Below are 19,241 nucleotides of genomic sequence, written 5' to 3'. Positions count from 1 at the left end.
AAAATGTACATTTGATTTGCTATAGATGGTTATAGAGCTTTGTTTGCTGGTCAGGGTTTCTAAATGCTAGCTTAAAGTGGTTCTAAAGGCTGAATGTTTACATTTATGCATAAAGGTAAACTAGCTGTGTGCTGATTTTCTCAGCCCCTCCTATTCACCTGAGCCCCAACTCGATCCAGCTATGTGCATGAGAGCCTCGGCTCTCCGGAGACTCACTCCTCGCTGGCTGGGGCAAGCAGTGGGAGTTAATTACAGCCAGTGAGCCAATCAGGAGAGGGGGGGTGCGTGGGGCTGAGCCACAGCTGTGTGTGGACATGCAGAGCCACGGCTCGCGATCTAGCCTGCTTGGGTGCCCTAGAGCAAACTGGTTGCTCTGGGGGGGGGGGGGGGGTGGAGGGAAGAGGCAGGGAACCAGAGAAGAGGATCTGGGCTGCTCTGTGCACAATAACTTCACAGCAGCAGGTAATTATAACATGTTTGTTAAAAAAAAGACTTTAATAACTTTAAAGTGTATCTAATACCCAAAAACATTGCAGCTTATATGGTGATTGCATTGGTTTGCGAATTTTAGGCTTTTTTTTTGCCTCCTTTTCACTGGCTAATCCAGTTAATAACCCACTTTATTCCTAGGAGACAACTCACTCACTGTACTACATGTAGAGAGCAGTATTGTCAATGTAGCCTGCCCTCCTTATTTGGACCATGAACACCACCTTGCTATAGAATTTTAATTCACATGAAGCTATAAGCACACAATATTGCTGGCAGGACCAACATGTATTTTTACCATCCGAGAGATGCAGGAATTTAAATACAGTTGGATTATACTGCTGACTAAACGAGGTTTAAACACTGGCAAACTGAAAAATCATGATGAGCCAGTTTCTGCAAAACCCCTCCTCTACCCCAGCATTTTGCTAGTGTCCTGGGAGATTGGATGCCTTTTCATCAGCTCTGAGTAAAGTCAAATGTTTTGCTAATAAACTGGCTTTTTCTTCTGGGACTTTAGTCAAAGATTCCTTGCTGCTTGCGATGGTCTCTACATGGCAGCTATTTGGACTGGCGCTGCTTTAGCACTAGCCTTTGGATTGGATATATAGGGCTAGCCAGTAACTTGACATTCAAGTACTGAGCTCTACATTATGGCAGTTTCCAGACCTTTGGCTGCAGAGTGTTTTTAGGTTGACCCATAGAACAGCCCCAGATGTGAAACTATATTTGAAGACTCGGTGAGTAACGCTGGTTGAATGGGCTGCTACATTCTTCTTCTTCTTTTTTTTTTTTTTTTTTTTTTTTTTTTTTTTTTTTATAAACCTGAGAGCATGTTTACATTTCCTGCCACCTCTTGTTTACAGCTGTAAATATTTGATGTGACCATCTTTTTCATCAAACCAGCATCATTTCTTACATTTGCTCACTTTGTACACATGCACAAAGTCAGTGATTTTGTAGGATTAGAATCATGTGCATGATCAACCCAATCATGTGCTAATCCTCATCCATTTCAAAATTAAACTGAAAGGAGGTTTAAAACTGGGCGAGGAAAAGCCAAACTGTTCTACTAAGATGAGGTTGTGAAAGTTGGTTTCATGTCACAGGTCATACAGCAAGGTAGTTATACTGAAACAGTAAGGTCTTTCAGAGGCAAAGGTTTCAAGATGTGGTGTTCAAGCTCTTTTGAAATGGCACAGGGAAATGGGCATTGTTGAGGACCATCAATCCAGTGGTCAGCCATGGAATCTTAATGCAGCAGATGAAAGATACGTGCATCCCCTTGATTGAAGAAGCACGGAGGAATGGGCAATGTTCAGGACCATGGATTCAGTGGTCAGCCATGGAAACAGAGTAGACACACCATGCATTTTTGACATCGGAAGATATCCAGCAGTGCCATAAGTGTTCTTCATTGAGGGTAAAAAGCCATATATCTGATGTGGAAACATGGCTTAGCAATGCACCAAAACATAGGCATTGGGGTGCTGAAAAATGGCAGCAGGCGCCCTGGACTGATAACTCAAAATTTTAAGTATTTGGACGTAGCAGGAGGCAGTACAATGCGTGTCTGCAGGCAAGTGAAGCATGGTGGAGGTTCCTTGCAAGTTTGCTCCATTTCTGCAAATGGAGTTGTAGATTAGGTCAGGATCAATGGTGTCCGCAATGCTGAGAACTGCAGGCAGATACCTATCCATCATCCCATACTATTGCGGAGGTATGCTATTTGGCCCCAAATTCATTCTGCAGCAGGACAATGGCCACAAACATACAGTACAGCCAATGTTATTAAGAACCATATTTAGTGTAAAGAACGAGTCCTGGAATTGATGGTTTGGCCCCCATAAAGCCCTGATCTCAACATAGTCTGTCTGGGATTACATGAAGAGGCAGCCTACATCCACAGATCTGTGGCTAGTTCTCCAAGATGTTTGAAACAACCTATCTGCCAAAAAATATTGATTTCCATTTCTCCTCTGTTCCTTTGCTTTTCATTTTGGTAATTGTTAAATTCTGTTTATTGAAGCATTCTTAATGTACATTATTTTTAAAAAAAATTTACACCTGCCTAAAACGTTTGCATAGTAATGCATGTGCCTCAGTTTTTTTGCTTTGTCTTCCGTGGGCAATGAATGCATCTCTGTAGGAGAGATGATAGATTTAGCAATTTTTCTTCCAACAAGACTGACTGCATCAAGCCACTGGGTCTGAGGGTGTCCGTTCTCTGTATCAATGCCTCTCAGTTTTGTACTGTTCTGTACCTGCACCTTCATGTCAAGGTAGAAGCAAGGATGACCTGTAAGCTGTTACTATACTAGACCTGGTGTACAGAGTGCAATGTGTACAAAGCCACCATTTACTATTTAGGCACAAGGCAGTGGTTTGCCTGGGCCTCTGTCCTTGAAGATATCCCGTGGGGGGGGGGGGACACTGACCTGGCCTTGTGCTAATGACTTTTTTCTACCTCTACCGCCTATTTCATGACCTGGAATCTGGGCTCCACAAGAGACCTTCATATTATCTCCATCAGGCAGTGCCTGGTGGGACCATCAGTCTTTTCAGGTGGTTGGGGTGGTCTTTTGCTCCCGCCCTAGGGGTAACCCACTTGGTGTTTCCCTACCCAGAGCTTTGTGGGAGCCTGTTGTAAGTCTAAAAGGCATATCTTCCAAATTGGAGTCTGTTGGCCAAAATGCCTCTGGGAAAGAGAGGGATCCCCCCCCCAAAGACCGGTAGAGACCTGTGTCTGTGCTTGATGTCACTAAGCGTACTCCTCTCACAGCGCTATCTCTCAATACTTTGCAATCTGACTCTCAGTATTCTCCATGTGAAGGAGGGAGGTTTGCACACCTAGGTGCTTTCCATCGTTTGCATGGAAGGCATACGCCATTACTGGAGGGCTTGTGTCCCCCTCGATTGTCAGCAGGTCATGCAAGCTTCAGTAATCTGCTGTTAAAGGGTAGGGTATGTCTTTAGGAATTTGTGGGACCTTATATTTCTGGGCATAGACCCACCTTCAGAGGTTGTCCCACAGCCTCATGAGGAAGGTACCCCTAAGGAAGACTGGCCTTGCGGTCGGAGTATTGGGTAAGTATATCTCCGCTCCGCAATCCCCTAGATGAAAAACAAGCAGTTAACACATGCAGAGTGCGGGCACAGCCCCACTTTCCTAAAGAAAAACATTTTTCCATGAACTCAAGTTGGCTGTTTTTTCCTATTTGAACATTAGAGCTTATGACCAGGAGAGTGAAGCTTTTGGCTTCATGATAAAGCAGACATTGGACCTTTTGGCAGAAGAAGTTTAACTCTAATAGCTACTACAATAGGAAGCCCAAGGGGTTAAAAACACCATTGGTGTTCACAAAAGTTATGGGGATAAAAATTGAACTACTAGCTAGGTACATGTTGGCAGTCATCTTTTTACAGTGGACATAAACATGACTTGCCTTCTGCTAGTATTGAAGATTTTGTTTAATGCTTGATTCCACTTTATAGCCCTAATTTCAGTACAGGGAAGATACTGTGGGTATTGAAGCATTGACTTCAATGGTGAGACTTGTGTACATAATTTGAATCCAACAGGTTTTATCAAGCCTATTGAAATGTCATTTTATTCTACACTGTATATATAGTACAATACATGAGCCCGGAGTTCTGTTTCCTTTAATCTGTTAAAGTATATCTGGGCAGTAAAGTGTTAGCAAGGGTGCATTGCAGCATTGGGTCCCTGTTCAGATCCCAGTTAGGGGACACTCTGCATGGAGTTTGTATGTTCTCCCTGTACTTGAGTGGGTTTCCTCCAGGAGCTGACACGCCAGACATGCTGGTAGGTTAACTGTCTTTTCTCTAAATTGTCCCTAGTATGTGTGCATGTGTTAGATGGGGACCTTGGCGGCAAGATCCTTGACGGCAGGAACTGATGTAAATGAACAGTATGTAAATTGTCGGCACTGTATGATTACCTATAATATATAACGTATAGCGTCTTTATAAGTTTATTGTAGGTAATTAGAATCACTGTTTGGGACAACAGAGTATATGGCAAAACTACTAATTTTCTTTCTTTTTTCTTTTAGAAAGAGGAGTTTGTTTACCTACAGTGTCGCTGTGGATACTGTTTGTATATATTGAAGCAGCAATTAGGTTTAAAGACCTGAAGAATTTTCATGTAGATCTGTGTCGTCCCTTTGCTGCACACTGGTAAATAGTTTTTTCCTTGTAGGATTTTTACTTCTCTATTATGATATTATAAACATTAAGCTATTGATAACTGAATTATTTGTCTGCAATCTAATGTGTTAAATATAAGTAGAGAAAAACTGCGCCAGCAAAAGTTTACTAGCAAACGAAGGCTAGATAAAAGGTGGATGCAAATAAATGCAGATTTCAAACACATAAATAATGTCCCAAATTGTGCTTATTAAATCTCATTGGTGTCTGCAATCAAGACAAACACCACAGTGAGCTTTGACATCCGTGAGAAAGCACCACCACATGGAGAGCCACTTACCAAAATGACAGGCATGAACGGCATTGAAAAATGTAGTCTCCGTCCACGGGTTGAAACACTGGATTAGGGAGCCCCAGCAATGTATCTTCCGATCGTGAGAATGCTAACTCTTTTCATACAGTGGTCCGTGGATCATAAAAAAAAAGGACCATAGCGTAATACCGTTTTGGCCAATTTATTAAAAAAATGACTATTGTACTTGCAAACCTAAACATGTAAAAAGTGTTTTTTACAAGTTTGTAAGTACAATAGTCTTCTTCTTTTAATAAATTGGCCAAAACGGTATTATGCTATGGTCCGTTTTTTTATTTATGATCCACGGACTACTGTATGAAAAGAGTTGGCATTCTCATGATCTGAAGATGCTGGGGCTCCCTAATCCAGTGTTTCAACCCGTGGACGGAGACTACATTTTTCAATGCTGTTTAAGCCTGTCATTTTGGTAAGTGGCTCTCCATGTGGTGGCGTTTTCTCATGGATGTCAAAGCTCACTGTGGTGTTTGTCTTGATTGCGGACACCAATGAGATTTAATCAGCACAATTTGGGACATTATTTATGTGTTTGAAATCTGCATTTATTTGCATCCACCTTTTATCTAGCCTTCGTTTGCTAGTAAACTTTTGCTGGAGCAGTTTTTCTCTACTTATAATTAGGGTTGTCCAGATACCGATACCAGTATCGGTATCGGGACCGATACCGAGTATTTGCGGGAGTACTCGTACTCGCGCAAATACCCCCGATACCTAAATAGAATACTTTCCCCCCCCCCCCCCCGCTGCCGCCGCCGCATCGCGCCGCCGCATCAAGGGACATGGCTAGAGGGACATTGCTGCATATGTGAGGGACATGGCTAGAGGGACATTGCTGCATATGTGAGGGACATGGCTGCATATGTGAGGGACATGGCTAGAGGGACATGGCTGCATATGTGAGGGACATGGCTAGAGGGACATTGCTGCATATGTGAGGGACATGGCTAGAGGGACATTGCTGCATGTGACGGTATTGGTATGATATCCCCGTCAACGTTCCCTTCTTCCCATAACGAAAATCACCCCAATAGTCCACGAGGAGGGATATCCCTGGAATCGCCCAGAAAGCCACACATGCCAAGCTTACTGCTAGAACAAGACACTTTAATGACACAAAAACTCAGCTTATATGTGGTTACAGCCTGTTAGGAACGCCCCCCTCACACAGTGGGGTTTCCCATACAGATTATAGGAGACAAGTCGGAGCCGACCATGCAGACACGTTTCTTTAGATAAAGACATCAGTGGAGTTAATTAATACACTGAAGCAATCAGAATAATTAACATACTACTTCTCTAATCATTTAGCCTGATGATACAATACACATCTTTTAAGGGTAAACACAGATCTTCTTCACACAACACAATAGATCAATTAACGTTTAGAATAGTGAGGGGACATTAGCACGTCAATAACCTGTCAGAGGAATGAATCACACATGAAATTCCTTTCTACCTCTACCCATATGGCTAGCAGGGAGCAGTAAACTGAGACATATAGGCAAATGTATCACACTGCATATGTGAGGGACATGGCTAGAGGGACATGGCTGCATATGTGGGGGACATGGCTGCATATGGGGGGGACATGGCTGCATTTGGGGACACATTTAAAAAAAGTATCGGTATTCGGTATCGGCGACTACTTGAAAAAAAGTATCGGTACTTGTACTCGGTCCTAAAAAAGTGGTATCGGGACAACCCTACTTATAATATTCGTGTTTATACCACCTAATTGCAGCCTTCTGGTTTATCATTGCCTAATTTGTTTTATTTGTTTGGTTAGCGCAGTTTTTTTTCTTCCCTGTACTATAATGTGTTAAATGTATGTTCCTGAAATAGTCGAGCAATGGGAGACCATATAAAGAGAGCTGCGGTTTTTGCTGCAGTGACAGCCTACCGGGCCACTGTGGTCTGCCTGTAGGAGACGCACCTAACAGACAATATCATAATTAAAAAGGAGAAATTTCCAGACTCTGTGTATACTTCATACTCTAGGGGAGCAAGTGTTCTGTTTCGAACAGGGCTCAGTTTTCCTGCAGGCAGATATGTATAGATGAAAAAGGCTGGTATATTTTTTATCGGCTGATAAAATTTATATCCGACAAACCTGATGTCCCAATAATGGTAGTAGGAGAGGCCAACATAGTATTGGATGGGAGGGTAGATAAATGTCCACCAGGAACCAGTATAGGAAAAGGGGCTATGATGCGTTCACAAATAAAAGAATTGGGACTGGGGGATATATGGAGGACGAGGAGCCCAATTAAAACGCAATATTCCTGTTTTTCAAAAACTCATTCCAAGCTCTCTAGGATTGATCTGGCATTGGGCAGTGAGGACACATTGCACCTTGTTACGAATATAAATGATATGCCCAGGGGCCTCTCGGACTCCTCCATTAGTTTTGTCATTAAGTCAGGAGGAGGGGTACTGTAAGGGGGAATGGAAAATAAGCCCATATTGGCTAGAGATAATAGGGGGGAAAAAGTGAAATCATCCCTAGAGGAATTTGAGGATTAATGTTGCAACTGCAATAATATAAATTCTCTTTTTTTTTTTTTAAAACGGTGTGATATTTCCACAAGAAAAGACATCTTAGGCCCCTTTCACACCTGCGGACCATATGTCCGCTTTTTCATCCATTCGTTTGCAGATGAAAAAGGGATATACATTGGTCCCTATGAGATTGCGGGTGTTAGTGGATGAACATCCGCTGACACCGATCTCGTCCGCTTCCGCAATGATCCGATTCTGCATACTGAAGAAAACCCCATTTTTCCTTCGGTCTGTGTTCATCCGATCCCCCCCCCATAGAGGGAGAGCGGAGAAAAGACAGGGCGGTCCCTGCACAGCTGAGCATTACTGATCCGCCCCGTGTGAAGGGGCCTTACATTCATGTAATTTAACATAAATCTTGCCCACTTCATAATCAACAAGAGCTATTGTACTATGTTATCATAAATTGTAACTTCAAACATAGTTTACCTTAACCAGGTAGTATCCTGACCATGGCCAAAATTATAACAAACAGAAGAAAAAGGAGAGAAAATAAAATTTCCCTCAAATCATTTATCCATGTGCCACTCTTTCCTCTATTAGCTACAGGTTATTATATTGATGCTTGGAACGGGTCTGGGACCTTTGGGGTGGTCTGGGACATTCTTAAGGCATTTCTTAGGGGGACGTTAATGCAACAGGTAGCAAGAGTAAAAAGACAGACTAGAGAGCGGGAAATAAGGTTGTAGAAGCAGAATGGCAATATGTAGAGAAGTCAACCCCTGAGGCGTTCCAGGATTGAGTTAAAATACAATATAAGGACCTACTTACAAAAGCAGAGAATAACTTGATGTTCCAGAGACAGCATTATTATGTAGAGGAATAGAGCACAGGATATCTACTGGCTCGATTGGCAAGGGAAAATACAATTACTACTGTTATATCCGCCATTAGAACAGATGGGGGCAGAATAACATCATATGGCCCCAAGATTGTAAATATTTAAAAATGATACTATGAGAAATTGTACAATGCCCAAGGTGGGGAGGTAGAGGTGTGGGAGTTTTTTTTAGGGATCTGAAGATCCCTCACCTCTGAGGAAGATGGATGCACTGGATGATCAAATATCTGGGAATATATATAATTCTAAATCTCAAAGATTATATCATTTAATCATTCCACTGTTGGATAAACTTAAAGCAAAGTTTCCATCAAAAATATAAGTTTGCTTTATATTGTAGCTTAGACCTGAAAAAAAATAGTTTTTACTCACCTCGAAATGCCTGTTGCTATGCGGTCCCACGAAATCTGCCTTTCTATTCACCGAGGATCCTAATGTCGGCTCCCAGGATGCTGTGCGCTTCCCCTGTGTCTCCGGGCTTGTTTATGGGTTTCCATCACATCAGCGTGCACTTTCGCCGCCGCCGCTCATTGTGATGGCAGCCCAAGTGTTTGACGGCGCGGCAGCTCTATTGCGGACGCACGAGAATGGGGCGGAACGGGCGGCCCTTTCAGCTAGTCATCCACAGTATTCCCGGAAGTAATTGCTTGTGGGCTTCACAATGCCCACAAGCAAAATGGGAACCATCTGCACACAGGAATAAAAAGTGTGCGTTCGGAATAAGTCGGCGGAACGGCAGCACTTTTAAACCTAGTAAGTGACACTATAAATACATCTAGAAAGAGAGATGAAAGGACATTGTTTGAAAAATGTGGTTGGAACCCCGCTTTAAGTGTAAGGGGAAGGTACGGAGGCAGGAATTACTATCCGTGGCAGGAAGGTGTAATTTAGTTAAAATGACATGGATGCCTCAATTGCTGTATGCATTGCATAATTCCCCAATCTGGGTAAATAAACAATTGTTCCAGAGGATGGACATTATATTTAGAGTTAATTTGGGGGAAAACAATGTCAATGATACGGTTACGTACACAATTGCCAGTCCTGCATCAGTTGCAACATTCAAGAGGATGTAATGATCTGTCTGAGCAGAATCCAGGTAGGGGAATGTTACTTGGCACAAGTCATACATTGACTGAGGCCTTGGAGGCTAATTCATTTTCATTAACATTTTCTGCGCTTTTATTAATAAACTATAGAAAGTGGTTAATAAGATACTAGAGTATTGGATTTACAGAATTCTCACCATTGTGGAATAAACATTTGCAGAGAAGAGTAGGGGCTGGGAGTGATGTGGTCTTAGTTGTCTTGCTCCGTTATTTAGAACGGGTGTATTTAAATGCTTCCTGGAATTTTAAGGGGGAATATGACATACCAAATCGGTCCTTTAACCACTTCCAGACCTTAGGTGTTTTTCAGATTCGGTGTTTGCAAGACTAAAACAGTTTTTTCTGCTAGAAAATTACTTAAAACCCCCAAACATTATATATATTTTTTTCTAACATCCTAGAGAATAAAATAGTGGTCATTCCAATACTTTTTGTCACACCGTATTTGCGCAGCGGTCTTACAAGCACACTTTTTTTTGGAAAAAATTCACTTTTTTGAATTAAAAAAATAAGACAACAATAAATTTGGCCCAATTTTTTTATATATTGTGAAAGATAATGTTACGCTGAGTAAAATGATGCCCAACATGTCACGCTTAAAAATTGCGCCCGCTCGTGGCATGGCGTCAAACTTTTACCCTTAAAAATCTCGATAGGCGATGTTTAAAAAATTCTAGAGATTGCATTTTTTGAGCTACAGAGTAGCTCTAGGGCTATAATTATTGCTCTCGCTCTAACGATCGCGGCGATACCTCACTTGTGTGATTTGAACACCGCTTTCATATGCGGGCGCTACTCGCGTATGCGTTCGCTTCTGCGCGCGAGCTCGTCGGGACGGGGCGCTTTAAAAAAAAAATTTTTTTGTTTATTTTTATTTTATTATTTTTTTACACTGAAAAAAAAAATAATAATAATTTGATCACTTTTATTCCTATTACAAGGAATGTAAACATCCCTTGTAATAGAAAAAAGCATGACAGGTCCTCTTAAATATGAGATCTGGGGTTAAAAAGACCTCGGATCTCATATTTGGGCTTAAATGCAAAAAAAAAAAAAAAAATGTCATTTTTTCAAATGACCAAAAAAAAAAATTTGTCTCTTTAAGAGGCTAGGCGGGACTGACGTTTTGACGTCACTTCCGCCCAGCCGAGCTATGGGGACGGGCGAAGGAGATTTTTCCTTCAGTCTCGTCCCCGCTCACCAGCCGACAGCACCCGATCGCCTCCGCCGCTACCGACGGCTCCGGTAAGCGGCGGAGAGCGGCGGGAGGGGGGGGGGGGGGCCCTCTCCCGCCACCGATAACGGCGATCTCACGGTGAATCTGCCGCGGAGACCGCCATTATCGGATTCCAGACCGCGCACACTAAAGATTGATACCTCGATTGTGGCAGCAGCTGCTGCCGTTACCGAGATATCAATCTTTAAAAATAGGACGTACATCGTCGTGCGCAGGTCTGGAAGTGGTTAAATATCTGCAAGTTAGACACGCTCCGAGGACACAATTCAAAGTGATGCCAGTGGAGTGAGAACCATTCTCCAAAAAATAATTAACACCAATGCGTCTAAGGGGCTGATCTCCTTCATATACGACAGTGTATGTGTTGGGCTTATAAGGGGGAATGAGAAGCTTCCCTGTAAAAGGTGATGGGTGGAAGATCTGGGGGACATAACAAATTAACAGTGGAAATATATCCTGGAAATGGGTCCCTTAAGTACCCCATCATCAGGGTCGTGTTTAATGCTGCTTCATAGAGCATATAGGACACCTGAAATTATTCCTCTGTGGGTGGAGGTCAAACGCTAAATGCCCAAGGTGTAGGGACCCAAAAGGAGAGACCTAGTTCATGTGATGTGGAGGTTCCCCAAGTTGAATAGATACTGGAGTAGAGTTGTCAGAAAAATTAAATGGGGGGTATTTGGAATAATTCTTGACTTAGACCAAAGATATGCCCGTTGGGCTGTATGGAAGAGGATAATATGTGGGTTATGCCGTGTACACACGATCATTTTTCGGCATGTCTAAAAAACGACGTTTTTCCAACTTCATCATTAAAAACGAAGTTGCCCACACACCATTGTTTTTTTCAAAAATGATGAAAAAAGCGCTGTGACGTACAACACTTATGACGGCACTCTAAAGGGGAAGTTTTATTCGCCTTTGGGCTGCTTTAGTTGATTCCGTGTTAGTAAAAGACGATTCGCGATTTTATGTCTGTTACAGCGTGATGACGGTAGTTTTACCTGAACGAGCGCTCCCGTCTCATAACTTGCTTCTGAGCATGCGCGGGTTTAAAACTTTGTTTTAGCCCACACACGATCATTTTTTACTACCCGAAAAACAACATTTTTTAAAACAACGTTAAAAAAAATGCAGCATGTTCGAATTTTTTTGGTAGTTTTTCTGAAGCCGAAAAATGATGCGAAGCCCACACACGATCATTTTAAATTACGTTTTTAAAAACGTCTTTTTTTTTCATGCCGAAAAATGATCGTGTGTACGCGGCATTAGACAAATAGCAATAATTGGATGCCTTTTCCTGGCATGGAAACTGATAGCAAGGAAGTGGCTGGTGTCAATCCACCCTCTCCCTCTCCGCCTTCTTGGAATGATGTATAGTAAATAATTTTGATAGGGGAAAATTAACTGTAGTGCATTATATGAACAAATTTGTGTGTTTAAATGTTGGGGTGGTGGGTTAAAAACCAATGTGAAAGATGTTTAAAAATGTTTCTCTATACGAATAAAAAACGACTTTATTTAAAAAAAAAAAAACTGAATAATTTTCATGTAGATCTATGTCGTCCATTTGCTGCACACTGGTAGATTGTTTTTCCTTGTAGAATTTTACCTTCTCTGTAAAAGATTTGTTTGTCTCTATATAATTTGATATTTTTATAGCTGCTGTCCTATCTTTGTCCATTTTGTATGTTAAAATATTACTAATATAATACTCTACTTTAGCCTGCAGTCATGAGCTTGGATAGTGAGGATATCATTTGCCATAATGTGAAAGTACGTACAGCATAGTTGCACATCCTATCAGATCAAATGCAGTCAGTCTTTGGGTATTCAGGCAGCCTGATCACATTAGCTGAAAGTAGAGATTCTTTCACTCATCTATCCATCCATGCCTGGGAGCTGAGCGAAAGAAAATTGGCCACATATGGCTAGCATCAGTGCTAGTTTAATGTGGTGGAGTACAGCGCTCAAGGTGTCTGCACAGAACAATCAATAGAGGGCTAAAAATTAAAATACACAAATATATGAAATAAAAATAATAGTGACAAACCACTGTGGAGACATATGGTATAAATGTTCATAAGTCCATAGGAGGATCAATCCCGGCAAAGTACCAAAAGAAAGCTATAATAGATAGCAATGATGAGCCAGTGTAGATGAAGACAGTAGATCAGGGCAGCTATCCAGGATGAAGCAAGCTCAATGTATGCAAGAGAAAAAACAAAAGAGAAAAGCGCCTCTGAGCATACTGTGTTTAATTGTAAATAATACAAATATCCAGCACTTACATCATAGTATATATGCTGCAGCCATGGGAGCTGGTGCGTCTGTTGCTGACTGTCCGAAAAGCCTGAAGGACTCGGCGGCCGGAGGGACCCGGGGAGAAGCGGCTATTTCCTTGTTGTTGTACCACTGCTAGGTAATGAGTTTGTCAGCTGATGCGTGACGTCAGCTTGGACGGAGGCCGAGGGGGACCACAACGCGTTTCAGAGCATGCGCACGGAAACGACCAGCGCGCTCCTTTTTCAAGTGTAATGGGAGAAAAGGCAGAACTCATATTATAACCAATCATGTGGTCAGTGCCGACCAATGGAAATACAAAGACAGCGAGCTAATAGCGCCCGGTGGCATGGCTGTGATTGAACGCAACCAGGGCAAAAATACTTAATCTAATTTACACAAGGGATGTATAGAAAAAAGTGAATTAGCATTTAAAAAACTGCATTTTGTACTAAATTTAAATATGCATAATGTAATGTTAAAGGTCCGTATCTGTGCATACATAGGAGAAGCACAATTAACATATAGAAATAAAAACAACGTATTACAGATAATGGACACCAGGGGGGTAATACGTTGTTTTTATTTCTATATGTTAATTGTGCTTCTCCTATGTATTTTTGCCCTGGTTGCGTTAAATCACAGCCATGCCACCGGGCGCCATTAGCTCGCTGTCTTTGTATTTCCATTGGTCGGCACTGACCACATGATTGGTTATAATATGAGTTCTGCCTTTTCTCCCATTACACTTGAAAAAGGAGCACGCTGGTCGTTTCCGTGCGCATGCTCTGAAACGCGTTGTGGTCCCCCTCGGCCTCCGTCCAAGCTGACGTCACGCATCAGCTGACAAACTCATTACCTAGCAGCGGTACAACAACAAGGAAATAGCCGCTTCTCCCCGGCTCCCTCCGGCCGCCGAGTCCTTCAGGCTTTTCGGACAGTGAGCAACAGACGCACCAGCTCCCATGGCTGCAGCATATATACTATGATGTAAGTGCTGGATATTTGTATTATTTACAATTAAACACAGTATTCTCAGAGGCGCTTTTCTCTTTTGTTTTTTATCAGTGCTAGTTTAGGGGGTGTAAATTATTTTTACTACTAGGGTTTTGTGCTATGGTAGCGCATGTTTTGTGTAGTATTGCATACTTACAAAAATTTTAAACTTATCTTTGCCTTAAGGCCCACCCAAATAGAATTAAATGCATTTTTGTTCCCCAAGTACTTACATATTTGATGCCTTTGTTCTCCTTCCTGTGTCCCTCCATCTTCCTTTCTGAACTGACAGGAGCGAGCCTTGTGGGGTCTCTGGCGCTTTCACTGTGGGTGCAGCACTTGTGTACTTTCACACTGTCTTTGGCAGGTGTTCTCATTATGGGGGGTCACTTGTGCTGCATTGCCTGGCACATGTGCAAAGTGGCTGCTGATCGTCTAGATCTGACATTATATTATACCTGTTTTGAGTTATGTGCACTAACCCTCTTGGATATGGAAAACAATACTGCACACAAGCACAGCGCCAGGAGACAATGGTGTACAAAGGTATACAGCTACAGTTTTTTTTTCCAAGGAGGGTTTAATGTCAATTTTACACCAGTCATGTCCTTTTCTGTGGTGGAAAGTTAACAAGTCTGTCACTCTTCAGATTTTAACACCCATCACCTAAGTCTGCAAGGTGGGTCCCATTGTTGCTGTGATGCTTTCTCAGATAGGCAGACATCTCCCATCCTTGGTGAGACACTTGCTTGTCTTTGACTTGCCTAAGAAATCAAATATGCTAACAATTTTATCTGCCAACTGTTTCTAATGTGTTTTTTTCTTTTGCTCTTTCTTTGCATCCCAGTATTGGGTATCCTGTGGTCACTTTAGGCTTCGGCTTCAAAAGCTATGTCAGTTATAAGATGCGGTTAAGAAAACAGAAAGAGGTACAGAAAGAAAATGAGTTTTACATGCAGCTTCTACAGCAGGCACTACCCCCAGAACAGCAGATGTTACAGAGACAAGAAAGGGAAGCAGAAGAAGGTGGGTACTTGTAGAGGCTGAGAAAAGACTACCCCTAGTCATTTTGTGAAAATGAATTCTAACAATTTATTCTTGGTGTATTCAGTCAGAGCTCTCGTTTGTAAGAGAACACATTTGCTAGATTTGATTACCCTTTGATCATTAAATGTTTTACGGAATACACAATCAGTTTTGCAGTTTAAATGCAGTTGTCTTTTGTGCACCGTATCTACTCTTACCACTGATTTTGAAACTGTAGCAAGAGGAACAAAAGCAAGAATAGGAATAGTCATGTGATTTAAAGTGGTTGTAAACCCTCTTGTTTTATCTTCAGGTAAGCCTAGATTAAGGCTTACCTGCAGGCACACTGAGAGTGCCGGTTTTCACAATGGGACTTGACGGCTCCCGCGCGGAGTGACGTCTTCGCTGCTCCGGCCATTCACAGCGCTGGAGTGGCGATACCAGAAGTAACCTCCGGGGGAGATGTCTGCCTCCGAGGGGGAGATGAGGACGGCTTCGATCTAAAGTAAGTAATTCATAATGAGCTAGTCATACTAGCTCATTATGCCTTTGTCTTTCAGGTTTGAAGAAAAAAAAATGGGGGTTTACAACCACTTTAAAACCCTGCTTTCGTGTTTTTGGGAAAATGTTTGAATATGTAAAACTTTTTTTTTTACTATGTAGTTATGTAACGCCTCACAGCAGTAATTATTCTTTTTAATTCTCCAGCTGCCAAGGGTTTATCTGAAATGGATTCTTCAATACTGTTACAGCACAACGGACTCTCAACAAGTAAAAAAAATTCTAGCACCTTACCGGAGCTGGAGTATAAAGAAAAGGGCAAAGATAAAGATGTAAAAAGACATAATTTGGGGATTAACAATAATATCTTGCAGCCCACAGACTCCAAAGTTCAGGAGATTGAATATATGGAGAATCATATCAACAGTAAAAGATTGAACAATGATTTGGGGAGCACAGAAAACCTCTTGAAAGAGGACACGTGCACCACCTCATCTAAAAACTACAAGAACACCACAGGGACAGCAAACTCATCTCCTCGGAGCCACAATGCATCCAATGGGAGTATCCCTACATCATCGTCCAATAAGAATGACAAAAAGAAATGCACTAGTAAAAGTCCAACTACGCACAAGGATCCTATGGAAAATTGTATCCCAAACAACCAGCTTAGCAAACCAGATACATTAGTAAGGTAAGTCATTTCAGGAAGAATGTTTAGAGGATTACTGCACCTATTGTGTAAATTAAACTCCAACCCAGACACATTTTACCCAGTACTAGGAGCCAGCACGACCATATAGAAAGCTGAAAGATGCATTCTCACTTTTTTTTTAACACTTTGCCACGTATTTTATGCACATTTAATTGTTATGTATTGTGCTGGCTATTTCCTCTTGACATCACATCCCTTTCCTGGTAATGGGATGAGAGGAGGAATGAAGGAGAAAAATAGAAACACGTTTTGGAGATGCATTGGCAAACTGGAATTCTAGCACAACAGCCCTAATCATTGTGTTTGCAGTAGCTATATTGAGGAGTCCGATGAGGGGATTGGGGCAAGCCAAAGAGTCCCATCCATTGCTCACAAAATGTTAGAATAAAGTGCAATTTTGGACCTTATAACATGATTTATGACGTCACTCTATTTTTTCTATACAGGATTTATATAGCGCCAACAGTTTGGGCAGCACTTTACAACATTAGGGCAAACAGTACAGTTGCAATACAGGAGGAATCGGAGGTCCATGCTCGTTTGAGCTTACAATCCATTTTTTATAAAACCTGCCATTGAGACACCTCCCTAGCCAGCTTTCGACTGCACACACTCTACTTCCCCTCGAAGATGGCTGCAGGATGGGTCTTTGAAAGTATTCTCTGCTTTCCATTGTTGAAAGGTCAGCACCCCAGCTGGGATCCACAGCTTAGCTGTCAGCTTCTTGGCAGTAAACATTACCCCAAACAAAAAAATATGCTGATTAATGTTTAATTCTAATGACCTGGGAAGACCAGCAGGTTTGGCCATTAGTGTAGTTGTACTGAGGAACCTCTGATGTCCTACAAAAAGGTTATTTGCTCACAAAAAGCTTGTTTCTGTGGGCAGGACTAAAACAGGTAGAAAAGGAGCCAGGGACTCTGAGGCCCCATACACACGACCGAGTTTCTCGGCAGAATTCAGCCAGAAACTCGGTCGGAGCTGGATTCTGCCGAGAAACTCGGTCGTGTGTACACTTTTCAGCGAGGAAGCCGACGAGGAACTCGTCGGGCCGAAAAGAGAACATGTTCTCTATTTCCTCGTTGTTCAATGAGGAAAGTCGGCCCGCCGAGATCTCGGCGGCTTCCACACTGAACTCGACGAGGAACTCGATGTGTTTGGCACGTCGAGTTCCTCGGACGTGTGTACGGGGGCCTCACACTTCACCCATAATGGTTTATAAGACTTGTTTTATATATTGCTAACCTAATTGGCATCAAATGGGTACCATCAAGTATAAACGGGTGACCTTACAAGTAAGTTCAGGCCGACTGAGTGGTGGCTGAATCTACCTTTTTCCAGGTCTCCTCATAAGTAACCAAATCAACATCCCATAAAATCCTGCTTTTTTTTTAGGCCTGGGCTTGTGCTGTAGGTTTCTGGAAGACCGCGTAGTTTCAGATTGAATTATTTAATTTTTTGGGCAGAAGCTCTAACCATAGCAGAAACCAAAAGCTTATCTACAAGTACAGGTAATATGGGCCCACGCTGCTTGGTAAATTTTTAAGAGGAAGGTTTTGGAAAAGCCTAGAGTTCCTTTAAAACTTTTTTAGATCATGGTTTGAGTAGCCCACAAGTTAAGATATGTGCTAAATGAGCGATACCACATCTATGCCATAGCTCAGGCAAAGATTAATTCTGCCAAAGTAGAGTGTGCCTGATCAACTCTCGGAAATGCCTTGTTTGGTTATAGCTATGTCCCATAGCTTGAAACTGTGTCTGCATCAGTTTAGAAATCTGCAGTACTGTGTAACACAGGGGTGTCAAACTCAATTTTATCGTGGGCCGCATGAGCATTATAATTGCCCTCAAAAGGGCCGGTTGTAATTGTAAGATTAGATGTCCAGCACATTCCCCTCCCCATATCTTAGATGTCAAGAGCCACCCCACCATCAGAAGTTGAGTCCCCCACTCTCCCTTACATCACAATGCACCTGCACCACCCTTTCCTTATGCTGCTGCTGGGAAGAAGCTGGATGCATTGCTTGAATGCAGAAATGAAGGGTCTTGAGGAGGACCAGAGGAGGGCTGAAGCTCTCCTGCAGCTGCAGGAGAGGTGCGAGGGCCACATGAAATGGCCTGGAGGGCCGGATTCGGCCCGCGGGCCTTGTGTTTGACACCTCTGGTGTAACACATAACCTGCACGTAATAGCGAGAGGCTATGGACAGAGTTTAATGCATTTAACAAAGAAAATACAGAACAGACGTATTACTTTACCAGTAGAACAACTTTTAACCATAAACCATGGTTTGCATGCATTGTGGTAGCTGTAGTTCAGGGACAGGCTCCAGAAGCACTCGCGCAGCAAAGACTAAAAACATTTACAATAATTTAGCCAATGTCTTTGCCTTTGTTCTAAAATAGATTAGTGCTCCTGGAGTCTGTTCTTGGATTTCATACTTGGACTCCAATATTGCACGTGCCATTGTCCAGCTCTATGGAACCCAGACTCTGAGGGCCCTCTATGAAGGTATGCTTTCCATGACTGGTGAAGCCTGGTTGCTATATAGGGACATAGACAACCTTGTCCCAGGGAGTAGTTATCCCAGTACTTAGAGTACAGGTTCAAGGGTTTCTACTCAAACATGTTCAAGGTATCAAAACCCAATGGATATGTTCATCCTATCCCAGACCTAAAATCCTTAAATGACCTAAAATTCCCAAATTGCACTTGGTATCTGATAAATCAGCGAATGCCTATCCCTATGGTCCCATTTATCCTTAACCTTTTCATGACTAAGCCTATTTCTGACATTTGGTGTTTACAAGTTAAAATCTGTATTTTTTGCTAGAAAATAACTTGGAACCCCCAAACATTATATATATATATTTTTTTAGCAGAGAATCTAGAGAATAAAATGGCGATTGTTGCATTATTTTATGTGTCACAGTATTTGTGCAG

At 42.2% G+C, this 19,241-nt stretch overlaps 1 protein-coding gene across 1 annotated transcript in view; it reads left to right on the top strand.

The window, feature by feature from the left end:
- MACO1 (macoilin 1) overlaps positions 1-19,241 on the top strand; it is a 69,993-nt gene that overhangs the window by 28,525 nt on the left and 22,227 nt on the right. Inside the window, exons 4-6 of the mRNA XM_040337134.1 lie at positions 4,566-4,689; positions 14,905-15,083; positions 15,792-16,278. Coding sequence (XP_040193068.1) covers positions 4,566-4,689; positions 14,905-15,083; positions 15,792-16,278 — 790 coding nt within the window. The remainder of the gene's footprint in view (positions 1-4,565; positions 4,690-14,904; positions 15,084-15,791; positions 16,279-19,241) is intronic.

This window comes from Rana temporaria, chromosome 2 (assembly GCF_905171775.1).
Source record: "Rana temporaria chromosome 2, aRanTem1.1, whole genome shotgun sequence".
Lineage (NCBI taxonomy): Eukaryota > Metazoa > Chordata > Amphibia > Anura > Ranidae > Rana > Rana temporaria.
This window is presented reverse-complemented; position numbering and strand designations above follow the sequence as displayed.